The sequence below is a fragment of the Ipomoea nil genome, unplaced genomic scaffold (genome assembly GCF_001879475.1).
Source record: "Ipomoea nil cultivar Tokyo-kokei standard unplaced genomic scaffold, Asagao_1.1 scaffold2701, whole genome shotgun sequence".
Classification (NCBI taxonomy): domain Eukaryota; kingdom Viridiplantae; phylum Streptophyta; class Magnoliopsida; order Solanales; family Convolvulaceae; genus Ipomoea; species Ipomoea nil.
Window position 1 is genome coordinate 1,828,129 of NW_017619129.1, and position 26,498 is coordinate 1,854,626.

A 26,498-nucleotide genomic window follows, 5' to 3' on the forward strand; every position below is an offset into this window, starting at 1 on the left:
CCAATATTTGGATTTCAATTTATTAAATTTAAGAATATAAAAAAACTGGATCATGAACCGGCGATTCCGGATCTCGTTCGCGATTTTGAACCGTCTTTATTTTAAAATTTTATTTTTTATTTTAAAATAGTTTAAATTCAACAATAAATATATTTTATTTTTTCAATTCGGAACATGAACCGGCCATTCTAGTTCGCGATTTTAATAAACTCTAAATATCGCGTTTTGATTATAAATTGTAATTGGAATATTTTGGTTTGGTTACTATAGTATCTGGTTTGAACCAAATTATAGTAATAATTTATTGGAGAATAAAAATAAATGAAATATTTATTTTAAGGGTAAATATGTCCATTTAACATTTCAGGGGGAAAAAGAGCCACTTAAATAATTGAGGGGGAAAAAGTGCTATAACTATATAACATAGGGGGAAAAAGTGCCATTTTCCCTTCAAAATGTTAAATTTTTAATATGTTAACAATTAAATTTAAAACTATTTAAATTTTATGAAGATTTCTTTTTAGTCTTTTTTACATTTATCATATTTTATCAAAAAGCTAACTTTTACCAAACACTTGCATAATTAATTAGCTTAACAATTTTTCAGTTTTCAACTTCCAACTTATATAACTTTTTAACTTTTAGCTACATTTTTAACCAGGTTTATCAAATATATCTAAAGAGTTAATTCTCAAAATGGTTCTCCAACTATGACCTTTTCTCAAATTGGTTCCTTGACTTTAAATTGCACCCAAAGTGGTCCTCTGACTATTGAATTTTAAGCCAAAATGGTCATTCGTTAGTTTTGGTGTTAAGTGAGTGTTAAAATGAGGGGTAAAATTGGTAATTTAAGATTTTCACTACAGGCAAAGGACTATTTTGGGTGCAATCAAAATTCAAAAGACCAATTTAAACTATCTAGTTAATATTTTAAAAGAAAATTTCATTTTTATGAACTATCTAGTTAATATAATCTAAAAGTTTCAATTGTGTATTATCGTATTTAAATTAATATAAAATATTTAGAGTTGATCTAATTAAATTTAAAAGTATTTATGAATATAATATTAATAGTGATGATATACAATTTATTCCAATCATTTCATATTTTATTATAAATATTCTTTTATCACGTTTTGATTTTTTTTTTCCGCCTCCACTGACCAACATTATTTTTACTTTAATTGTTAGTTAAAAAATTATTATTTTTTTTAAAAATAACTTAAAATAATAATTTTGATTATTAGCCTAGTACTTATATATATTGTACAAACTAACATTAACTTTGGATTAAATATTTATTATCAGGAATGATTGACATTATGTATTTGGAATTTTGGATTTTGATTTTATATGATTATAAATAGGCATACATATAATAACAAAACTATTGTGAAAAATTACAATCAAATGGACAACAGACATAAACCATTGCTTATTAAAAAGAAAAAAAAAAGAAAAAAAAAACGACAACAGTTAAATACAAACCGATAAGAAAGATAATAAAAATTAATACGATAATACACAATTGAAACTCTTAGATTATATTAACTAGATAGTTCGTAAAAATGAATTTTCTTTTAAAATATTAACTAGATAGTCTAAATTGATCCTTTGACTTTTAATTGCATCCAAAATAGTTCTTTAACTATAGTGAAAATTCTGAATTACCAATTTTACCCATCATTTTAACGCCCACTCAACACCAAAACTAAAAGATGACCATTTTAACTTAAAATTCAATAGTCAGAGGACCACTTGAGTACAATTAAAAGTCAAGGAACCAATTTGAGAAAAGATCATAGTCAGAGTACCATTTTGAGATCTATATCTAAATCCCATTGAGAATATGATGCGTCATTGCCGGATTTTGACCTATCAAAATCAAATCAAAATATAAAATAAAACTACTAATATACTCTTACGACCCGAATACCCGAAATTCTTCGCTCTCCCTCCTCTATTCCTCTTGCTGGATTCAAATTCATCCCTTCTCAATAGAAACCTAATTCGCTTCAATTCATCTCTTATACTGCCACGTCAATCGATTTTCCCAGCTCCATCAACTCAAGTAAAGGTTCCATATTTCAAAACTATGGCGGAGCCCAACAACAATGTAAGCTTAGCTCTCTCCTATCTTCATCTTTGTCTGTATGTGGCTGTGTGCGTATATGCGCGAGTGTGACTCTGTGTTTCCTGAATGTATATTAGTTTTCTACTTGTTTTCTTTTATGGATACTCTACTAAATAAGGATGCGCACATCTCAAATCTAGGTTGATTTTTGAAGAAAGAAAATTTAAATATTTTCCGCTCTATTTCTGTATTTGCAATTTGTATTTAATTTGGTGCATATGTGAAACCTTCAGGTTGTTGGAATCGATAACACTTTTCGGAAAAAATTTGATCGAGAAGAATACTTGCAGCGTGCTCGTGAACGGGAAGAAAAGGTTTTTAATTTCTTCTAAATTTGCTTCAGTTTCTTCATTTTTCTTTGTGTTTGTTTGTGTGCTTAAGTGCTTGAACTTTTCATGTTGTAGGAAGCTGAGGGACGGAAGTCCAAGGGTGAGACATCTTCTGATCATGTTCTTTGTTTTTCCTTCATTTATATTAGCTATTAGAATGTACATGAGATGTGGAAATTGTTTATTTGTTGTCCTAAGTGTTGCATTATTAAAAAGATGTACTTGGGCAGCAAGAGGTCCTCCAGTGCAGAGGAAGCCCTTGAAGCAAAGGGATTATGAAGTAGACCTCGAATCTCGCTTGGGAAAGACTCAGGTTAGTTACTTTTATCTTTTATTTTTAAAATATGCTTTCCTTTTAAATTGTTATATATGCTTGTATATAAATGTGGATAACCTCTTGGTTCATTTATTGTAATGTAAATATTACTGTTTATCTTTGTAAGTTTGTATGATTTTATAAAGGGATCTATAGGATGCTGTGGCCTAAAGCTTTGTGAATAGTAAATCTTATGGGCATCCTTAATTTTAGAGACAAAAGGAGGCAGAGGGTTGAATATATGTTAAATAGCATAATATTCACTCAGGGATCAAATTTTGACCGTACTGTGGAACTTGATCATTAGGCTTTAGTAACTAGTGGTTCCAGCCTGTTGTATTTAACACTGAGGTGTTAGGTATACATGTGGGTGCAACTTGATTTAAGCTATTGTAATATCTGTAGATGTCAAGGTGAGGACACCATTCAGTATTATTGTAAAGCTGTATTAGACAGAGGATGATTGAATCATTTGGCTGGATTTTTTTTTTTTTTTTTTTTTTTTTACAAATTTAAGGTCACTGGGTCCATGGGTGTTTTATATATGCAGGGTTTTGTTGACATTCCTGTTCTTGTAATAACCTGGTTCTCACATGTTCTGGTGGCTTAGCTTTCCCATTTCTTTAGACCCTTTTCACCATTGGTGGATCTAGCTTCTGCATAGCAGGGTCAATTGGTCTGACTGCAATAACATCCCAAAAATTTCTCATTTTATGTGTGGAGTAACATTTTACTAATTAAGATATTGAATGCTGAGACATGCTGCAGCCATGATTAAATTAGGAAGTTGTTATGATTAAAGAAGTCGTATTTTATTAAAATTACATTACATAGTTTAGATATTAAGGAACTACTAAATAGTTAGGTAGCTTATTACTTAGTTTAGTTATTTAGGAACTACTGAATAATTATTTATCTTATTACTCTTAGTCTTCAAATTAGTTTAGACAATTTAGTTATTTAGAAACTACCAAATAATTAATCATTCTTAGTTTAGGAATCCTTGTCATTAGCCGTATAAAAAGGAAATTCAATCTCAAAAAGGTGTCTAAGGGAGTTTTGGGTCTCAAGAAAACCCATGTTTTCTCTTTTCCTCTTTCAACTGCTATTCTTCTTTCTTATCTTTTGTGTTTTCTTGCCCTTGACGAAGAACTCATAACAAATGATCCCATTTTAAAGCAAAACATAAATTAATATAAGGAATGGAGTTATACCATATATCAGTATATCACCATATTAGTAGTTAGCTACTTTTGCTTCAGCATTTTCCAGCTTTGAGTGAAGCTACTTCTGGTATTGCTACTACTTTTGGCCACAATAATTTTCAAACTTTGGCTGTATTTATTTCTTCTAGTTAACCAAGGATTTATTAATCTTTTCTTGATTGTTGGTTCTTTGATCATGTTTCTGTTATATTTAATTTTTTTAGTAATGTTTTGAAATCTGTATGGTCTTTGTTTTTGTATTTCTAAATTCTTCTTATGTATGTACATTTACTTCTTCGTGGCAGGTTGTGACTCCAATAGCACCCCTAAGTCAACAGGTATGTTCCAACTTCCAGCCATTTTCTCTTTTGTATTGCATGTATAAATTTCTAATTTCTGATAATTGGCACTTTATTATTTTGAGAAATCCAGACAGGTTCTTGATTTTTAAATATGGAAACAAAAAGATCTGTGTAGCCCTTTAAAAGAAGAAATGATTAAGATGAGGAAAAAAACTGTCAATGATAAGTATGATTTTTTTATAATAACATTATAATGGAGTGGAAGAAGCAATTGTCTCTAATTGTCTTCTCTTGTGACTTGCCTTTTTTAAATAAATTTGTATTCAACAGGTGGCTGTCATAGTTTAGAGTTTCATAGAAAAGGTATTAAGGGAATAAGGGCTAGTTATTTTACTGGATTTCTTGTCTATCAATTAGACACTATATCACCAACTACACAAATGTGAACATTGTAGTGGCCATTTGTGCGATCTGAGACAACTTTCTTTTCTCTCTACTGTAAAAATAAATTGAGACTTTCTCTGATATGCAGATCAAACATTCTGATTTCTTAAGAAAGTGGGGAATGATTTATATTCAGTTGTGATGCTCATTTTCTGAAATTGTCTACTTCTGTCATTTTGTAATGCAATTTCTATTGCAGGCTGGATACTATTGCTCAGTTTGTGAATGTGTAGTCAAGGATTCAGCAAACTACCTGGACCATATCAATGGGAAAAAACGTATGTATTCCTGTGTATTGCTAATAGGATAATGTGGTGGTGTATGTACATAATTAATGGTTTCTTTTTGTTGGTGTTGATGTCTTATTTTCTTGTCTATTTTCAGATCAACGAGCTTTGGGTATGTCTATGCGAGTGGAGCGGGCATCTTTAAAGCAAGTAAGTGGACTAATGTTGGCAAATGAAAGTGGTGGAGTTAGGGTTGTGGCAATAAGTCAATAACTAAGCTATTAATGCAAAAAAAAAAAACACATGTAAATCTGATTTTTTATTTTATTTTATTTTATTGGCACACCAAATAATAATGTTGACAAGAAGGGGATTGGAAGAAAATAATTAATCATAAAGAATGAGGAGAAGGTGGTGGTGTGTTGGGGGGAACCACTTGGCTTGCAAATTATATCTATTAAGTTAAAGTGTAAATTTGAGGTCACATAGCAGAACAAGAGGGTACCAGTTCTGCATCTCTTTAATGCCCTTTGAAGCAAAAGGTTACATTGGGATCAGGAGTGACCGTTTACATTGCCAAACCTTGGATATTTTGGTTTTCCAACTGCCAAAATACTTTTTGAGGCAATCTTATGTGTGGGAACATTGAAAATTCTAGGTGAAATTTTAGATTGGGGTTAGAAGTTACTATTCACATTGCCAGACTTTGGAAATTTTGGTTTTCCATCTTCAAAACACTTGTTAAGGCAATCTTATGTGAGCAAGCTATGTAATATAACCTATAAATCTTCCTTGACATCATTGGAGCTTATGTTTTGAACAATGTCTAAAATGAAAGAAGCGTCTAATATGGTCAATGATTATTATACTTAATTATCATTCATTCGGAAGTCATCAATCATTTGCCAAGTTGTCCAGTGAATGTTGAATTTGGTATAATTAACAAATGTGGATTTAATAGGTAGTACATATTGTAATTTTATATCATTAATTTCGTAAGGTCATGGTTTTAGTATTCAATTTGAATTCATCAATCATTTGCTACAAACAAGCAATTGTAAACAGTTAGTGAATGCTAAATTTGGTATAACTAGTCAACTGTGGATTCAGTAGATAGTACATATTCAAATGTTATATGATTATATAATTGAATTACTTATCTCAGGCTATACATCAATGTTTCAGGTCCAAGAGCGATTTGAAGTGCTAAAGAAGCGGAAAGATACTACTAGCATCACCGTGCAAGGTGGGGCTTAAATGGACTTGAGACTCAGTTTTAGTTAGTTTGATGATTTAACAATAAATCAATAATAGTTAATCAAAAAGCTTTTATAATAATTTCGGAGATAAATGCTTTGTATATATGCTGCCTGCTTATCACAAAATGTATAAGAAACAAACAAGACAATTCTAATTGCAATTGTTAACTTGTATCTGCTTTCAATTCTCATATTGGTTCCAGATCAGCTCTTTCTAGGGGTTAAAATGAAAAACGAATATGAAAGTTATATTAATTCCTTTTACCTTGTAGATTTCGAGGAGCGGATGTTGAAACAACAGCAAGAAGAGGAAGAGAGGAAACGCCAGCGTCGAGAAAAGAAGAAAGAGAAAAAGGTCAGCAAGCTTTCAATGCTCATTTGGTTTAAATTTTCATCAACTTTTGCGATTTGGGAATACTGATGCCATGTAGGAGTAGCATGACATGGTTTTTCTAGTTGATCTGTGTTTTCTCTGTTGGATGTGGTTTTCAACAGATTTTCATGATATCTGCTTGTACATTTGTTTCTTGTATAGAAAGAGAAGGCAGCAGAGGAGGAACCTGAGGAAGACACCGATATTGCAGCAATGATGGGATTTGGAGGCTTCCGAACATCTAAAAAGTAATCTGGGTTTTGCATCCAATCTAGGTTTCCCTGCTAATGTGCTGAGGTTTTTATGTTATAGCCTGAAGTGTGTCAATATGAGGTATTTGCTAGCAATATAATGAGTTTCACAGCAATGCTCATCACCTTCAATTTGCAGCTATAAATGTTCATTGTGTTTGAAGTATACATTTATTGTTGCAATAGTAATTAAGCGGATATCCATTATACTTGTGAAATTTCACATATTTAATTCGTAAGTTTATGTGAGTTGTTTATATGCTAATTGGGTAAGAACATGATGAGGCCTTTAAACTTTTTGTACCATAGAAAGTATTAGGTTTGGTGCTGCAATAGGGTGTTTGGAAAATGACAGCTTATTAGCCAAAGTTTAGCTTGTTTGATCAACTTTAGTTGTTTGATTGGTCAAACAATTAAAATGAGTGTTTAATAAACAGTTTTTTTGGTTGGATGCCAGTAAGTTGAAAAATGAAAAAAAAAAAAAAAACTATTTTTTATTAATATTAGCTTATTGTATTTTCGTTTAAAAGTCTAATTTTGCCTTAATATAGTTGTTGGTTTAAGGTCTTGTTTTTTTAAATTGAATTGGAAATTTACTTTAGAGTTTAGTAGTTATAGTTTACTTTTAGAATACACCCTAGAGACAATATAAAATGCATTCATCAATAGTATAAATTGCACCAATGTAAAAGTTCATTGCACTTGGGGACTTCTTTTAAGATTTATGGGTTTGATTTAGGGGTTCGCTTTTTACTGTTTAGAAGTTTAGTATTTAGATTTAACTTTGAAAAAATATGAAAATATACTACATTGTAACAAAGTCAATAGTACTTAAAAAAAAAAAAAAGAGCTCATTGAAATATTTATATTGTCAAAAAAATTTATAGTAGAATTAAAATGATATTTTAACGTTGCTATAATAAACTCTATTGTATGTATAAAATGACTCTGAATAGAAAAATTTATATAGATATGCATATTGTAACATGAACTTGATACGATCCCACATCGGTTCCACAAAAGATTGTCGAGTGGTACTTAAGTTGGGGCCAAACCTCCACTCATGAGCTAGCTTTTGTGGTGTAGTTAGGATCTTAGCTTGAGTACCGTATCATTTGGTGCTTTCATTGAGAGGCCGGAGTGTGGTGGAAAAGGGCTATCCGGTGCTTGATAAGGTTCAAAGGACCAAGAAGAGTCCAAAGAGAAAGCTATCAAGAGTGAAGCCGTTCCACTCATCCGGTGCCGGCCTAGCTAGGGGTGTGCAAACTTCGGATAATTTTTGGTTAATCGACCGAATTGACAAAGTTCGGTTAATTGTTTTTGAACTGAACTTTTTCGGTTCGGTTAATGTTTAAAAGAATTTTAAAATTTCGGTTAACGGTTAATTTGGTTCGAAAGATCGGTTAACCAAATTAACCGAGCGGTTAACCGAAGTTTTTAATATATATAAAAATAATAATATAAATATAAATACAAATTTGAAGTTATGGATGTTTGGAGTTTATAATTCATGTTTTTGTATATTTTATTATGAATTTATTATTATATGTATTTTATTTTAATTGGATTTATTATTTTACATGTTATTTTTAGAATTTTCAATTTTAGCTTTAAAAAGTTCGGTTAATCGGTTAACCGACCGATTAACGGAAAAAAATTTCGGTTCGGTGAATTCAGTAGAGTAAACTTCGGTTAACGGTTAAAGAAAAAAATATTTCGATTAATTCGGTTCGGTTAACCGATTGAACACCCCTAGGCCTAGCGGAGGGGGCGACCTAGAAAAGGGCTACCTGGTGTCGAGAAGAGTCCGAAGTGTGAGCCGTCTAGAGTAAGCCGCCGCGAATGTTGGCTTCTCAAGGGGTGGGCGATGATACAATCGTTATGCGTTGGACCCGTGTCCAGCAAGTAGAGTAAGCCGCCGCGAATGTTGGCTTCTCAAGGGGTGGGCGATGATACAATCGTTATGCGTTGGACCCGTGTCCAGCATGCTTGCTGGACACGGGTAACAGGCACTGTTATTTCCTTTTTTTTTTTTTTTTTTTTTTTTTTTTTAATTTCAGACCGCTTCATTGTAAGAGTATATGTTCATAATTTTATTACTATATGTTAATAACTATACATTCATAACTCCATAACTGTACGTTCATAACTCTATAACTGTACATTCATAACTCCATAACTGTACATTCATAACTCCATAATTGTACATTCATAATTTTCGAAGCTCTATGTTCACAATTTTAGAGCTCTATGTTCATAATTTTATCACTATATGTTCATAATTGTAAGTTCATAATGTTAGAGCTCTTTGTTCATAATTTGATCAATAACTGTACATTCATAATTCCATACTGTAGATTCATAATCTCATAACTGTAGATTCATAACTCCATAACTGTAAATTCATAACTCTATAACTGTACATTCATAACTCCATAACTGTACATTCATAAGCTTCGAAGCTCTATATTCACAATTTTAAAGCTCCATGGTCATAATTTTATCACTATATATGTTCATAATTGTAAGTTCATAATGTTAGAGCTCTGTGTTCATAATTTCATAATTGTATAACTGTATATTCATAACGGCATAACTGTACATTCATAACGGCATAACTGTACATTCATAATCCAAAAAAAAAAAATAACGCCGTTAACGCCAAAACGCGCGCGAATTTTTTTTTTATATAACTAAATGACGCGTTTTTTTTTAAAAAACGACGTCGTTTTGGGCCCGTGTCCACAATTCAATGTGGACACGGGTCCAGGGCATAATTTGCCGCGATGATACGATACCACATCCGTTCCACAAGAGATTGTAGAGTGGTACTTAAATTGGACCAAACCTCCACTCATGAGTTAGCTTTTGTGGTGGAGTTAGTGTCTTGGCTTGAGTACCGTATTAGAACTTGTAATAGAATTAAAATGATACTTGAATTTTTTGCTATAATGAACCTTTTATGTGTATAAAATGAAATTGGATACCAGAAAATAGAGTGTAATTAAAATGACAATTCAATGTTACTATAATGAAACTAGGTGTATAGATAATGAAACTAAAAAACAGAACTCATACAACGGTATCGAATTTGATTTTTTTTATTCTAATATATTAAAAATGATCATCTATCCATAGTCAGCAATTTATATCCTGCACCACGGCGTGCGTTGCATTGTGCGCCCAGATGCAAAACGACGTCGTTTCAAATTTTATTTTATTTTATTTTTTGAAATTTCGCACCCATTGTTTGACAGTTAATTTTCCTTAAAAAAATTTCATGTTCAAAAATGTACATAATGTTATACTAGAATACGCATAATTGTATACATGAATTACATAATTATATAACAAAATACACACTCTTTTTTAAAAGATAATACACATCATCTAACATAATACATAATAAACATAAACTTTTACCATAATACACAAAAATTTCCTGATTCGGATGTACATAATTGAATAAAAAAATATACATAATTATATAAAAAATGTACATAATTGTATAAACAAATATACATACTCGTTTTGGGAGGCGCAGGACGCACAGTGCAGGGTACAACGATTGTTAATAGTCATGTGAAATTACAAGAATGTCACATCAAGAATCGAACCGAGGTCACAAGAATCAAAGTCCAGAGTGCTAACCACTACACCATTGAACCTCAAACAATGCCATGATTGCAATTTGCAATTTTGAACTGTACTAGGTGTTCCTTCTAGCTTCTCTCATGGCTAGCCGTTTCTCCTTGTTCTAAGTAACTAGCCCTCTTCCATTTTTGTCTTGTGTCTCGTCAGTGTTTCTCTGATTTTATCTTGTCTCAATGGACTCCCATCAAGGTGAACCTTCAAATCCCGAGAACCCCAGTATTTGATCTAGCTCATCTAGGCAACTGGTGAGCCCTCACCCCTCTTCTGAGGCGCTAAAGATGTCTATGCAGCCCTCTTGATTAGTGTTGATGAGGAGGATGGTGTATCACGTTACGGATATGTTTATTGTCAAATGAACCTATAGTAGAATTAAAATAATACTTTAGTGTTGTTATAAAGAACCTATTGTGTGTAAAAATGAAACTGAATACTAGAGCTCATTCAAAGATGTATATTGTCTTTGTGCTTAAGTAGGTTGAGAAGGTATGTATGGACATATATACTACACTGTAACAAAGTCAGTAGTACTCAAAAAACAATTATAGCAGAACTCATTCAAATATGTATATTGTCAAAAAAACCTATAGTACAATTAAAATGACATTTTAACGTTGCTAATAAACCCTATTGTATGTACAAAATGAGTCTGAATAGAAAAAATCATATAGATATGCTTATTGTCACATGAACTTGTAATATAATTAAAGTGATACTTTATTGTTGCTATAATGAATGTTATTGTGTGTATAAAATGAAATTGGATAGCAGAGAATATAGTTTAATTAAAATGATATTTCAATGTTACTATAATGAAACTAAAAAACATAACATAATGAAACTAGTGTATAAAAAATTTAGCCACGTATAATTACAAGAAAGTCCGATCGAGAATCAAACTCAGGTCATTAGATTCAAAGTCTAGAATGCTAACCATTACACCATGAAACCTCAAACAATGCTATGATTGCAATTTGCAATTTTGAACCGTACAAGGGGATCCTTCTATTTTCTCTCATGGTTAGCCATTTCTTCTTGTTCTAAGTAACTAGCCCTCTTCCGTTTTTGTCTCGTGTTTTATTTCTCGTCAATGTTTCTCTGATTTTATCTTGTCTTGATCAATGGATTCCCATCAAGGTGAACCTTCAAATCCCAGAACCCCAGTCTTTAATCTAGCTCATCTAGGTAACTGGTTAGCCCTCACCACTCTTCTGAGGCCTTGGAGGATGTCTATGCAGCCCTCTTGGTTAGTGTTGATGAGGAAAATGGTGTACCACGTTACGGATATGTTTATTGTCAAATAAACCTATTATAGAATTAAAATGATACTTTAGTGTTGTTATAAAGAACCTATTGTGTGTAAAAATGAAACTGAATTGCAGAGCTCATTCAAACATGTATATTGTCTTTGTGCTTAAGTAGGTTTAGAAGGTATGTATGGACAGATACTACATTTTAACAAAGTCAGTAGTACTCAAAAAACAATTATAGCAAAACTCATTTAAATATGTATATTGTCAAAAAAACTTATAGTACAATTAAAATGACATTTTAACGTTGCTATAATAAACCATATTGTATGTATAAAATGAATCTGAATAGAAAAAATCATATAGATATGCATATTCTCACATGAACTTGTAATATAATTAAAGTGATACTTTATTGTTGCTATAATGAATGTTATTATGTGTATAAAATGAAATTGGATAGCAGAGAATAGTGTGTAATTAAAATGATATGTTACTATCATTAAACTAAAAAACAGAACATAATAATGAAACAAGTGTATAAAAAATGTAGCCACGTGTAATTACAAAAAGGTCCCACCAAGAGTTGAACCCAAGTCACTAGATTCAAAGTCCAGAGTGCTAACCACTACACCATGGAACCTCAAACAATGCCATGATTGCAATTTGCACTTTTGAACTGTACTAGCTGTTCCTTCTAGCTTCTCTCATGGCTAGCCGTTTCTCCTTGTTCTAAGTAACTAGCCCTCTTCCATTTATGTCTTGTGTTTCCTTTCTCGTCAGTGTTTCTCTGATTTTATCTTATCTCAATGGATTCCCATCAAGGTGAACCTTCAAATCCCCAGAACCCCAGTCTTTGATCTACCTTATCTAGGCAACTGGTGAGCCCTAACCCCTCTTCTGAGGCCTTGGAGATGTCTATGCAGCCCTCTTGATTATTGTTGATGAGGAGGATGGTGTATCACGTTACGGATATGTTTATTGTCAAATGAACCTATAGTAGAATTAAAATGATACTTTAGTGTTGTTATAAAGAACCTATTGTGTGTAAAAATTAAACTGGATACTAGAGCTCATTCAAAGATGTATATTGTCTTTGTGCTTATGTAGGTTGAGAAGGTATGTATGGACAGATACTACATTGTAACAAAGTCAATAGTAGTAAAAAAAAAAAAAAAATCCAGAACTCATTCAAATATGTATATTGTGAAAAAAACATATAGTACAATTAAAATGACATTTTAGCGTTGCTATAATAAACTCTAATATATGTATAAAATGAATCTAAATAGAAAAAATCATATAGATATGCATATTGTCACATGAACTTGTAATATAATTAAAGTGATACTTTATTGTTGCTATAATGAATGTTATTGTGTGTATAAAATGAAATTGGGTAGCAGAGAATAGAGTGTACTTAAAATGATATTTCAATGTTACTATAATGAAACTAAAAAGCAGAACATAATGAAACTAGTGTATAGAAAATGTTATCACGTGTAACTACAATAAGGTCCCACCAAGAGTCAAACCCAGGTCACTGTTCTCAAAGTGCAGAGTGCTAACCACTACACCATGGAACCTCAAACAATGCCACGATTGCAATTTGCAATTTTGAACTGTACTAGGTGTTCCTTCTAGCTTCTCTCATGGCTAGCCGTTTCTCCTTGTTCTAAGTAACTATCCCTCTTCCATTTTTGTCTTGTGTTTCCTTTCTCGTCAGTGTTTCTATGATTTTATCTTGTCTCAATGGATTCCCATCAAGGTGAACCTTCAAATCCCGAGAATCCTAGTCTTCGATCTAGCTCATCTAGGCAACTGGTGAACCCTCACCCCTCTTCGTATACCCTGGAGATGTCTATGCAGCCCTCTTGATTAGTGTTGATGAGGAGGATGGTATATCACGTTACGGATATGTTTATTGTCAAATAAACCTATAGTAGAATTAAAATGATACGTTTGTGTTGTTATAAAGAACCTATTGTGTGTAAAAATGAAACTGAATTGTAGAGCTCATTCAAACATATATATAGTCTTTGTGCTTTAGTAGGTTGAGAAGGTATGTATGGATAGATACTACATTGTAACAAAGTCAATAGTAATCAAAAAACAATTATAGCAGAACTCATATAAATATGTATATTGTAAAAAAAACCTATAGTACAATTAAAATGACATTTTAACGTTGCTATAGTAAACCATATTGTATGTATAAAATGAAATTGAATAGAAAAAATCATATAGATATTCATATTGTTACATGAACTTGTAATATAATTAAAGTGATACTTTATTGTTGCTATAATGAATGTTATTGTGTGTATAAAATGAAATTGGATAGCAGAGAATAGAGTGTAATTAAAATGATATTTCAATGTTACTATAATGAAACTAAAAAACAGAACATAATGAAACTAGTGTATAGAAAATGCAATCACGTGTAAGTACAAGAAGGTCCCACTAAGAGTTGAACGCAGGTTACTGGATTCAAAGTCCAAAGTGCTAACCACTACACCATGGAACCTCAAACAATGCTATAATTGCAATTTGCAATTTTGAACTGTACATGGGGATCCTTGTAGCTTCTCTCATTGCTAGTCGTTTTTTCTTGTTCTAAGTAACTAGCCCTCTTCCGTTTTTGTCTTGTGTTTCCTTTCTCCTCAGTGTTTCTCAGATTTTATCTTGTCTCAATGGATTCCCATCAAGGTGAACCTTCAAATCCCGAGAACCCCAGTCTTTGAACTAGCTCATCTAGGCAACTGGTGAGCCCTCACCTCTCTTTTGAGGCCCTGGAGATGTCTATGTAGCCCTCTTGATAAGTGTTAATGAGGAGGATGGTGTATCACGTTACAGATATGTTTATTGTCAAATTAACCTATAGTAGAATTAAAAAATTACTTTAGTGTTGTTAAAAATAACCTATTGTGTGTAAAAATGAAACTGAATACTAGAGCTCATTCAATGTATATCGTCTTTGTGCTTAAGTAGGTTTAGAAGGTATGTATGGACATATACTACACTATAACAAAGTCAGTAGTACTCACAAAATAATTATACCAGAACTCATTCAAATATGTATATTGTCAAAAAAACCTATAGTACAATTAAAATGACATTTTAACGTTGCTATAATAAACCCTATTGTATGTATAAAATGAATCTGAATAGAAAAAATCATATAGATATGCATATTGTCACATGAGCTTGTAATATAATTAAAGTGATACTTTATTGTTGCTATAATGAATGTTATTGTGTGTATAAAATGAAATTGGATAGCAGAGAATAGAGTGTAATTAAAATGATATTTCAATGTTACTATAATGAAACTTAAAAAAATAAAGCAAGGTCCCACCGGGAGTCAAACCCAGGTCACTGGATTCAAAGTCCAGAGTGCTAACCACTACACCATGGAACCTCAAACAATGCCACGATTGCAATTTGCTATTTTGAATTGTACTAGGTGTTCCTTCTAGCTTCTCTCATGGCTAGTCGTTTCTCCTTGTTCTAAGTAACTACCATGTTCCATTTTTGTCTTGTGTTTCCTTTCTCGTCAGTGTTTCTCTGATTCTATCTTATCTCAATTGATTCCCATCAAGGTGAACCTTCAAATCCCCAATACCCTAGTCTTTGATCTACCTCATCTAGGCAACTGGTGAGCCCTCACCTCTCTTTTGAGGCCCTGGAGATGTCTATGCAGCCCTCTTGATTAGTGTTGATGAGGAGGATGGTGTATCATGTTACGGATATGTTTATTGTCAAATGAACCTATAGTAGAATTAAAAAATTACTTTAGTGTTGTTATAAATAACCTATTTTGTGTAAAACTGAAACTGAATACTAGAGCTCATTCAAAGATGTATATTGTCTTTGTGCTTAAGTAGGATGAGAAGGTATGTATGGACAAATACTGCACTATAACAAAGTCAGTAGTACTCAAAAAACAATTATACCAGAACTCATTCAAATATGTATATTGTCAAAAAAACCTATAGTACAATCAAAATGAAATTTTAACGTTGCTATAATAAACCCTATTGTATGTATAAAATGAATCTGAATAGAAAAAATCATATAGATATGCATATTGTCACATGAGCTTGTAATATAATTAAAGCGATACTTTATTGTTGCTATAATGAATGTTATTGTGTGTATAAATGAAATTGGATAGCAGAGAATAGAGTGTAATTTAAATGATATTCAATGTTACTATAATGAAACTAAAAAAACAAAGCATAATGAAACTAGTGTATAAAAAATATACCCACGTGTAATTACAAGAAAGTCCCACCGAGAGTCGAACCCAGGTCACTGGATTCAAAGTCCAAAGTGCTAACCACTACACCATGGAACCTCGAACAATGCCATGATTGCAATTTGCTTTTTTGAACTGTACTCGGTGTTCCTTCTAGTTTCTCTCATGGCTAGCCGTTTCTCCTTGTTCTAAGTAACTAGCCCTCTTCCATTTTTGTCTTGTGTTTCCTTTCTCGTCAGTGTTTCTCTGATTCTATCTTATCTCAATTGATTCCCATCAAGGTGAACCTTCAAATCCCCAGTACCCTAGTCTTTTATCTACCTCATCTAGGCAATTGGTGAGCCCTCACCTCTCTTTTGAGGCCCTGGAGATGTCTATGCAGCCCTCTTGATTAGTGTTGATGAGGAGGATGGTGTATCATGTTACGGATATGTTTATTGTCAAATGAACCTATAGTAGAATTAAAAAATTACTTAAGTGTTGTTATAAATAACCTATTGTGTGTAAAAATGAAACTGAATACTAGAGCTCATTCAAAGATGTATATTGTCTTTGTGCTTAAGTAGGTTGAGAAGGTATGTATGGACATATACTACACTATAACAAAGTCAGTAGAACTCAAAAAACAATTGTAGCAGAACTCATTCAAATATGTATATTGTCAAAAAAACCTATAGTACAATTAAAATGACATTTTAACGTTTCTATAATAAACCCTATTGTATGTATAAAATGAATCTGAATAGAAAAAATCATATAGATATGCATATTGTCACATGAATTTGTAATATAAATAAAGTGATACTTTATTGTTGCTATAATGAATGTTATTGTGTGTATAAAATGAAATTGGATAGCAGAGAATAGAGTGTAATTAAATGATATTTCAATGTTACTATAATGAAACTAAAAACAGAGTATAATGAAACTATAAAACAGAGCATAATGAAACTAAAAAACATAGCATAATGAAACTATTGTATAAAAAATATAGCCACGTGTAATTACAAGAAGGATTCAAAATCCAGAGTGCTAACAACTACACCATGGAACCTCAAACAATGCCATGATTGCAATTTGTTGTTTTGAACTGTACTAGGTGTTCCTTCTAGCTTTCCAATTTAAGCTTGTGTTTCGTTTCTCGTCAGTGTTTCTCTGATTTTATCTTATCTCAATGGATTTCCATCATGGTGAACCTTCAAATCCCAAGAACCCCAGTCTTTGATCTACCTCATCTAGGCAATTGGTGAGCCCTCACCCCTCTTCTAAGGCCCTGGTGATGTCTATGCAGCCCTCTTGATTAGTGTTGATGAGGAGGATTGTGTATGACGTTACGGATATGTTTAACATCAAATGAACCTATAGTAGAATTAAAAAATTTCTTTAGTGTTGTTATAAATAACCTATTGTGTGTAAAAATGAAACTGAATACTAGAGCTCATTCAAAGATGTATATTGTCTTTGTGCTTAAGTAGGTTGAAATGGTCTGTATGGAGAGATACTACATTGTAACAAAGTCAGTAGTAGTCAAAAAACAATTATAGCAGAACTCATTCAAATATGTATATTGTAAAAAAAACCTATAGTACAATTAAATTGACATTTTAACGTTGCTATAATAACCCTATTGTATGTATAAAATGAATCTGAATAGAAAAAAATCATATAGATATGCATATTGTCACATGAACTTGCAATATAATTAAAGTAATACTTTATTGTTGCTATAATGAATGTTATTGTGTGTATAAAATGAAATTGGATAGCAAATAATTGAGTATAATTAAAATGATATTTCAATGTTACTATAATGAAACTTAAAAACAGAGCATAATGAAACTAGTGTATAAAAAATGAAGCCATGTGTAATTACAAGTAAGTCCCATCGGGAGTCGAACCCAGGTCACTAGATTCAAAGTCCAGAGTGCTAACCACTACACCATGGAACCTCAAATAATATTAGATTGCATTTTGCAATTTTGAACTGTACTAGGTGTTCCTTCTAGTTTCTCTCATGGCTAGCCGTTTCTCCTTGTTCTAAGTAACTAGCCCTCTTCCATTTTTGTCTTGTGTTTCCTTTCTCGTCTGCGTTTCTCTGATTTTATCTTATCTCACTGGATTTCCATCAAGGTGAACCTTCAAATCCCCAGAATTCCAGTCTTTGATCTAGCTCATCTTGGCAACTGGTGAGCCCTCACCCCTCTTCTGAGGCGCTAAAGATGTCTATGCAGCCCTCTTGATTAGTGTTGATGAGGAGGATGGTGTATCACGTTACGGATATGTTTATTGTCAAATGAACCTATAGTAGAATTAAAATAATACTTTAGTGTTGTTATAAAGAACCTATTGTGTGTAAAAATGAAACTGAATAATAGAGCTCATTCAAAGATGTATATTGTCTTTGTGCTTAAGTAGGTTGAGAAGGTATGTATGGACATATACTACACTATAACAAAGTCAGTAGTACTGAAAAAAACAATTATAGCAGAACTCATTCAAATATGTATATTGTTAAAAAAAAAAACTATAGTACAATTAAAATGACATTTTAACATTGCTATAATAAACCCTATTGTATGTATAAAATGAATCTGAATAGAAAAATCATATTGATATGCATATTGTCACATGAACTTGTAATATAATTAAAGTGATACTTTATTCTTGCTATAATGAATGTTATTGTGTGTATAAAATGAAATTGGATAGCAGAGAATAGAGTGTAATTAAAATGATATTTCAATGTTATTATAATGAAACTAAAAAACAGAGCAAAATGAAACTAGTGTTTATAAAAAATGTAGCCACGTGTAATTATAATAATTACAAGAAGGTCCTACCGGGAGTCGAACCCAGGTCACTGGATTCAAAATCCAAAGTGCTAACCATAACACCATGGAACCTCAAACAATGCTACGATTGCAATTTGCACTTTTGAACTGTACTAGGTGTTCCTTCTAGCTTCTCTCATGGCTAGCTGTTTCTCCTTGTTATAAGTAACTAGCATCTTCCATTTTTGTCTTGTGTTTCCTTTCTCGTCAGTGTTTCTCTGATTTTATCTTATCCCAATGATTTTCCATCAAGATGAACCTTCAAATCCCCAGAACCCCAGTCTTTGATCTACCTCATCTAGGCAATTGGTGAGCCCTCACCCCTCTTCTGAGGCCCTGGAGATGTCTATGCAGCCCTCTTGATTAGTGTTGATGAGGAGGATTGTGTATCACATTTCGGATATGTTTATTGTCAAATGAACCTATAGTAGAATTAAAATATTACTTTAGTGTTGTTATAAAAAACCTATTGTGTGTAAAAATGAAACTGAATACTAGAGCTCATTCAAAGATGTATATTGTCTTTGAGCTTAAGTTGGTTGAAATGGTCTGTATGGACAGATACTACATTGTAACAAAGTCAGTAGTAGTCAAAAAACAATTATAGCAGAACTCATTCAAATATGTATATTGTAAAAAAAACCTATAGTACAATTAAAATGACATTCTAACGTTGCTATAATAAACCCTATTGTATGTATAAAATGAATCTGAATAGAAAAAATCATATAGATATGCATATTGTCACATGAACTTGTAATATAATTAAAGTGATACTTTATTGTTGCTATAATGAATGTTATTGTGTGTATAAAATTAAATTGGATAGCAGAGAATAGAGTGTAATTAAAATAATATTTCAATGTTACTATATTGAAACTAAAAAAACAGAGCATAATGAAACTAGTGTATAAAAAATGTAGCCACGTGTAATTACAAGAAGGTCCCACCGGGAGTCGAACCCAGGTCACTGGATTCAAAGTCCAGAGTGCTAACCACTACACCATGGAACCTCAAACAATGCCACAATTACAATTTGCGTTTTTGAACTGTACTAGGTGTTCCTTCTAGCTTCTCTCAGGGCTAGCCGTTTCTCCTTGTTCTAAGTAACTAGCCCTCTTCCATTTTTGTCTTGTGTTTCGTTTCTCGTCAGTGTTTCTCTGATTTTATCTTATCTCAATTGATTCCCATCAAGGTGAACCTTCAAATCCCCAGTACCCTAGTCTTTGATCTACCTCATCTAGGCAATTGGTGAGCTCTCACCTCTCTTTTGAGGCCTTGGAGATGTCTATGCAGCCCTCTTGATTAGTGTTGATGAGGAGGATGGTGTATCATGTTACGGATATGTTTATTGTCAAATGAACCTATAGTAGAATTAAAAAATTACTTTAGTGTTGTTATAAATAACCTATTTTGTGTAAAAATGAAACTGAATACTAGAGCTCATTCAAAGATGTATATTGTCTTTGTGCTTAAGTAGGTTGATAAGGTATGTATGGACAAATACTACACTATAACAAAGTCAGTAGTACTCAAAAAACAATTATAGCAGAACTCATTCAAATATTTATATTGTCAAAAAAACCTATAGTACAATTAAAATGACATTTTAACGTTGCTATAATAAACCCTATTGTATGTATAAAATGAATCTGAATAGAAAAACTCATATAGATATGCATATTGTCACATGAGCTTGTAATATAATTAAAGCGATACTTTATTGTTGCTATAATGAATGTTATTATGTGTATAAATGAAATTGGATAGCAGAGAATAGAGTGTAATTAAAATGATATTTCAATGTTACTATAATGAAACTAAAAAAACAGAGCATAATGAAACTAGTGTATAAAAAATGTAGCCACGTGTAATTACAAGAAGGTCCCACCGGGAGTCGAACCCAGGTCACTGGATTCAAAGTCCAGAGTGCTAACCACTACACCATGGAACCTAAAAGAATGCCACGATTGCAATTTGCAATTTTGAACTGTACTAGGTGTTCCTTCTAGTATCTGTCATGGCTAGCCGTTTCTCCTTGTTCTAAGTAACTAGCCCTCTTCCATTTTTGTCTTGTGTATCCTTTCTCGTCAGTGTTTCTCTGATTTTATCTTGTCTCGATCAATGAATTTCCATCAAGATGAACCTTCAAATCCCCAGAACCCCAGTCTTTGATCTACCTCATCTAGGCAACTGGTGAGCCCTCACCCCTCTTCTGAGGCCCTGAAGATGTCTATGCAGCCCTCTTGATTAGTGTTGATGAGGAGGATTGTGTATCACATTTCGGATATGTTTATTGTCAAATGAACCTATAGTAGAATTAAAATATTACTTTAGTGTTGTTATAAAAAACCTATTGTGTGTAAAAATGAAACTGAATACTAGAGTTCATTCAAATATGTATATTGTCTTTGTGCTTAAGTAGGTTGAAATGGTCTGTATGGACAGATACTACATTGTAACAAAGTCAGTAGTAGTCAAAAAACAATTATAGCAGAACTCATTCAAATATGTATATTGTAAAAAAAAACCTATAGTACAATTAAAATGACATTTTAACGTTGCTATAATAAACCCTATTGTATGTATAAAATGAATCTGAATATAAAAAATCATATAGATATGCATATTGTCACATGAACTTGTAATCTAATTAAAGTGATACTTTATTGTTGCTATAATGAATGTTATTGTGTGTATAAAATTAAATTGGATAGCAGAGAATAGAGTGTAATTAAAATGATATTTCAATGTTACTATATTGAAACTAAAAAAACAGAGCATAATGAAACTAGTGTATAAAAAATGTAGCCACGTGTAATTACAAGAAGGTCCCACCGAGAGTCGAACCCAGGTCACTAGATTCAAAGTCCAGAGTGCTAACGACTACACCATGGAACCTCAAACAATGCCACAATTACAATTTGCTGTTTTGAACTGTACTAGGTGTTCCTTCTAGCTTCTCTCATGGCTAGCCGTTTCTCCTTGTTCTAAGTAACTAGCCCTCTTCCATTTTTGTCTTGTGTTTCCTTTCTCGTCAGTGTTTCTCTGATTTTATCTTATCTCAATTGATTCCCTTCAAGGTGAACCTTCAAATCCCCAGTACCCTAGTCTTTGATCTACCTCATTTAGGCAATTGGTGAGCCCGCACCTCTCTTTTGAGGCCCTGGAGATGTCTATGCAGCCCTCTTGATTAGTGTTGATGAGGAGGATGGTGTATCATGTTATGGATATGTTTATTGTCAAATGAACCTATAGTAGAATTAAAAAATTACTTTAGTGTTGTTATAAATAACCTATTTTGTGTAAAAATGAAACTGAATACTAGAGCTCATTCAAAGATGTATATTGTCTTTGAGCTTAAGTAGGTTGAGAAGGTATGTATGGACAAATACTACACTATAACAAAGTCAGTAGTACTCAAAAAACAATTATACCAGAACTCATTCAAATATGTATATTGTCAAAAAAACCTATAGTACAATTAAAATGACATTTTAACGTTGCTATAATAAACCCTATTGTATGTATAAAATGAATCTGAATAGAAAAAATCATATAGATATGCATATTGTCACATGAGCTTGTAATATAATTAAAACGATACTTTATTGTTGCTATAATGAATGTTATTGTGTGTATAAATGAAATTGGATAGCTGAGAATAGAGTGTAATTAAAATGATATTTCAATGTTACTATAATGAAACTAAAAAAACAGAGCATAATGAAACTAGTGTATAAAAAATGTAGCAACGTGTAATTACAAAAAGGTTCCACCAAGAGTCGAACCCAGGTCATTGGATTCAAAGTCCAAAGTGCTAACCACTACACTATGGCACCTCAAACAATGCCATTATTGCAATTTGCAATTTTGAACTGTACTAGGTGTTCCTTCTAGTTTCTGTCATGGCTAGCCGTTTCTCACTGTTCTAAGTAACTAGCCCTCTTCCATTTTTGTCTTGTGTTTCCTTTCTCGTCAGTGTTTCTCTGATTTTATTATATCTCACTGGATTCCCATCAAGGTGAACCTTCAAATCCCCAGAACCCCAGTCTTTGATCTAGCTCATCTAGGCAACTGGTGAGCCCTCACCCCTCTTCTGAGGCCCTGGAGATGTCTATGCATCCCTCTTGATTAGTGTTGATGAGGAGGATGGTGTATCACGTTACGGATATGTTTATTGTCAAATGAACCTAAAGTAGAATTTAAATATTACTTAGTGTTGTTATAAAGAACCTATTGTGTGTAAAAATGAAACTGAATACTAGAGCTCATTCAAATATGTATATTATTTTTGTGCTTAAGTTGGTTGAAAAGGTCTGTATGGACAGATACTACATTGTAACAAAGTCAGTAGTAGTCAAAAAACAATTATAGCAGAACTCATTCAAATATGTATATTGTAAAAAAAACTTATAGTACAATTAAAATGACATTATATCGTTGCTATAATAAAACCTATTGTATGTATAAAATGAATCTAAATAGAAAAAATCATATAGATATGGATATTGTCACATGAACTTGTAATATAATTAAAGTGATACTTTATTGTTGCTATAATGAATGTTATTGTGTGTATAAAATGAAACTGGATAGCAGAGAATAGAGTGTAATTAAAATGATATTTCAATGTTACTATAATGAAACTAAAAAACAGAGCATAATGAAACTAGTGTTTATAAAAAATGTAGCCACGTGTAATTATAATTACAAAAAGGTCCTACCAAGAGTCGAACCCAGGTTACTGAATTCAAAGTCCAAAGTGCTAACCACTACACCATGGAACCTCAAACAATGCCACAATTGCAATTTGCAATTTTGAACTGTACTAGGTGTTCCTTCTAGCTTCTCTCATGGCTAGCCATTTCTCCTTGTTCTAAGTAACTAGCATATTCCATTTTTGTCTTGTGTTTCCTTTCTCGTCAGTGTTTCTCTGATTTTATCTTGTCTCGATCAATGAATTTCCATCAAGATGAACCTTCAAATCCCAGAACCCCAGTCTTTGATCTACCTCATCTAGGCAACTGGTGAGCCCTCACCCCTCTTCTGAGGCCCTGAAGATGTCTATGCAGCCCTCTTGATTAGTGTTGATGAGGAGGATTGTGTATCACATTTCGGATACGTTTATTGTCAAATGAACCTATAGTAGAATTAAAATATTACTTTAGTGTTGTTATAAAAAACCTATTGTGTGTAAAAATGAAACTGAATACTAGAGTTCATTCAAATATGTATATTGTCTTTGTGCTTAAGTAGGTTGAAATGGTCTGTATGGACAGATACTACATTGTAACAAAGTCAGTAGTAGTCAAAAAACAATTATAGCAGAACTCATTCAAATATGTATATTGTAAAAAAAAAAAAAAAAACAAACCTATAGTACAATTAAAATGACATTTTAACGTTGCTATAATAAACCCTATTGTATGTATAAAATGAATCTGAATAGAAAAAATCATATAGATATGCATATTGTCACATGAACTTGTAATCTAATTAAAGTGATACTTTATTGTTGCTATAATGAATGTTGTTGTGTGTATAAAATGAAATTGGATAGCAGAGAATAGAGTGTAATTAAAATGATATTTCAATGTTACTATAATGAAACTAAAAAAACAGAGCATAATGAAACTAGTGTATAAATAATGTAGCCACGTGTAATTACAAGAAGGTCCCACCGGGAGTCGAACCCAGGTCACTGGATTCAAAGTCCAGAGTGCTAACCACTACACCATGGAACCTAAAAGAATGCCACGATTGCAATTTGCAATTTTGAACTGTACTAGGTGTTCCTTCTAGTATCTGTCATGGCTAGCCGTTTCTCCTTGTTCTAAGTAACTAGCCCTCTTCCATTTTTGTCTTGTGTATCCTTTCTCGTCAGTGTTTCTCTGATTTTATCTTGTCTCGATCAATGAATTTCCATCAAGATGAACCTTCAAATCCCCAGAACCCCAGTCTTTGATCTACCTCATCTAGGCAACTGGTGAGCCCTCACCTCTCTTTTGAGGCCCTGGAGATGTCTATGCAGCCCTCTTGATTAGTGTTGATGAGGAGGATGGTGTATCATGTTATGGATATGTTTATTGTCAAATGAACCTATAGTAGAATTAAAAAATTACTTTAGTGTTGTTATAAATAACCTATTTTGTGTAAAAATGAAACTGAATACTAGAGCTCATTCAAAGATGTATATTGTCTTTGAGCTTAAGTAGGTTGAGAAGGTATGTATGGACAAATACTACACTATAACAAAGTCAGTAGTACTCAAAAAACAATTATACCAGAACTCATTCAAATATGTATATTGTCAAAAAAACCTATAGTACAATTAAAATGACATTTTAACGTTGCTATAATAAACCCTATTGTATGTATAAAATGAATCTGAATAGAAAAAATCATATAGATATGCATATTGTCACATGAGCTTGTAATATAATTAAAGCGATACTTTATTGTTGCTATAATGAATGTTATTGTGTGTATAAATGAAATTGGATAGCAGAGAATAGAGTGTAATTAAAATGATATTTCAATGTTACTATAATGAAACTAAAAAAAACAGAGCATAATGAAACTAGTGTATAAAAAATGTAACTACGTGTAATTACAAGAAGGTCCCACCGGAAGTCGAACCCAGGTCACTGGATTCAAAGTCCAGAGTGCTAACCACTACACCATGGAACCTCAAACAATGCCACGATTGCAATTTGCAATTTTGAACTGTACTAGGTGTTCCTTCTAATTTCTGTCATGGCTAGCCGTTTCTCCTTGTTCTAAGTAACTAGCCCTCTTCCATTTTTGTCTTGTATTTCCTTTCTCGTCAGTGTTTCTCTGATTTTATTTTATCTCACTGGATTCCCATCAAGGTGAACCTTCAAATCCCCAGAACCCCAGTCTTTGATCTAGCTCATCTAGGCAACTGGTGAGCCCTCACCCCTCTTCTGAGGCCCTAGAGATGTCTATGCATCCCTCTTGATTAGTGTTGATGAGGAGGATGGTGTATCACGTTACGGATATGTTTATTGTCAAATGAACCTATAGTAGAATTTAAATATTACTTAGTGTTGTTATAAAGAACCTATTGTGTGTAAAAATGAAACTGAATACTAGAGCTCATTCAAATATGTATATTGTCTTTGTGCTTAAATAGGTTGAAAAGGTCTGTATGGACAGATACTACATTGTAACAAAGTCAGTAGTAGTCAAAAAACAATTATAGCAGAACTCATTCAAATATGTATATTGTCAAAAAACTTATAGTACAATTAAAATGACATTTTATCGTTGCTATAATAAACCCTATTGTATGTATAAAATGAATCTGAATAGAAAAAATCACATAGATATGCATATTGTCACATGAACTTGTAATATAATTAAAGTGATACTTTATTATTGCTATAATGAATGTTATTGTGTGTATAAAATGAAATTGGATAGCAGGAATAGAGTGTTATTAAAATGACATTTCAATGTTACTATAATGAAACTAAAACCAGAACATAATGAAACTAGTGTATAGAAAATGACACTAGAAAACAGAACTCATACAACGGTAATGAATTTGATTTTTTTCCGAACCCAGGTTACTGGATTCAAAGTCCAGAGTGCTAACTACTACATCATGGAACCTCAAACAACGCCACAATTGCAATT

The 26,498-nt window shown here is 32.3% G+C and overlaps 1 protein-coding gene, 1 long non-coding RNA gene and 11 other non-coding genes across 13 annotated transcripts; 2 read left to right on the plus strand and 11 right to left on the minus strand.

The window, feature by feature from the left end:
• Positions 1-1,915: 1,915 nt before the first annotated feature.
• Positions 1,916-7,105, plus strand: LOC109155319 (zinc finger matrin-type protein 2). Its single transcript, XM_019303003.1, has 10 exons — positions 1,916-2,116; positions 2,368-2,448; positions 2,539-2,563; positions 2,694-2,776; positions 4,290-4,322; positions 4,930-5,008; positions 5,115-5,167; positions 6,143-6,203; positions 6,489-6,571; positions 6,752-7,105. The coding sequence occupies exons 1-10, from the start codon at positions 2,096-2,098 to the stop codon at positions 6,839-6,841; spliced, it is 609 nt and encodes a 202-aa protein (XP_019158548.1). The 5' UTR covers positions 1,916-2,095; the 3' UTR covers positions 6,842-7,105.
• Positions 7,106-10,945: 3,840 nt separating this feature from the next.
• Positions 10,946-11,973, plus strand: LOC109155375. The gene is made up of 2 exons (XR_002049900.1): positions 10,946-10,977; positions 11,923-11,973. It is a non-coding gene; the product is annotated as an uncharacterized LOC109155375 (long non-coding RNA).
• A 2,223-nt stretch (positions 11,974-14,196) lies between these two features.
• Positions 14,197-14,268, minus strand: TRNAQ-UUG. The gene has a single exon. It is a non-coding gene; the product is annotated as a tRNA-Gln (tRNA).
• An 822-nt stretch (positions 14,269-15,090) lies between these two features.
• On the minus strand, positions 15,091-15,162 carry TRNAQ-UUG. The gene has a single exon. It is a non-coding gene; the product is annotated as a tRNA-Gln (tRNA).
• Positions 15,163-16,029: 867 nt separating this feature from the next.
• TRNAQ-UUG lies at positions 16,030-16,101 on the minus strand. Its single transcript has one exon. It is a non-coding gene; the product is annotated as a tRNA-Gln (tRNA).
• A 1,778-nt stretch (positions 16,102-17,879) lies between these two features.
• Positions 17,880-17,951, minus strand: TRNAQ-UUG. The gene has a single exon. It is a non-coding gene; the product is annotated as a tRNA-Gln (tRNA).
• Positions 17,952-18,833: 882 nt separating this feature from the next.
• On the minus strand, positions 18,834-18,905 carry TRNAQ-UUG. Its single transcript has one exon. It is a non-coding gene; the product is annotated as a tRNA-Gln (tRNA).
• An 869-nt stretch (positions 18,906-19,774) lies between these two features.
• Positions 19,775-19,846, minus strand: TRNAQ-UUG. The gene has a single exon. It is a non-coding gene; the product is annotated as a tRNA-Gln (tRNA).
• An 869-nt stretch (positions 19,847-20,715) lies between these two features.
• On the minus strand, positions 20,716-20,787 carry TRNAQ-UUG. Its single transcript has one exon. It is a non-coding gene; the product is annotated as a tRNA-Gln (tRNA).
• An 875-nt stretch (positions 20,788-21,662) lies between these two features.
• TRNAQ-UUG lies at positions 21,663-21,734 on the minus strand. Its single transcript has one exon. It is a non-coding gene; the product is annotated as a tRNA-Gln (tRNA).
• An 869-nt stretch (positions 21,735-22,603) lies between these two features.
• Positions 22,604-22,675, minus strand: TRNAQ-UUG. The gene has a single exon. It is a non-coding gene; the product is annotated as a tRNA-Gln (tRNA).
• A 1,833-nt stretch (positions 22,676-24,508) lies between these two features.
• TRNAQ-UUG lies at positions 24,509-24,580 on the minus strand. The gene has a single exon. It is a non-coding gene; the product is annotated as a tRNA-Gln (tRNA).
• An 874-nt stretch (positions 24,581-25,454) lies between these two features.
• Positions 25,455-25,526, minus strand: TRNAQ-UUG. Its single transcript has one exon. It is a non-coding gene; the product is annotated as a tRNA-Gln (tRNA).
• Between the last annotated feature and the right edge of the window lie 972 nt (positions 25,527-26,498).

Coding starts and splice junctions, on each gene's coding strand:
- LOC109155319 (XM_019303003.1), top strand. CDS start 2,096: ATGGCGGAGCCCAACAACAAT. Junction 5,009..5,114: donor CCATATCAATGGGAAAAAAC/GTATGTATTCCT, acceptor GTCTATTTTCAG/ATCAACGAGCTTTGGGTATG. Junction 6,572..6,751: donor AAAAGAAGAAAGAGAAAAAG/GTCAGCAAGCTT, acceptor TTTCTTGTATAG/AAAGAGAAGGCAGCAGAGGA.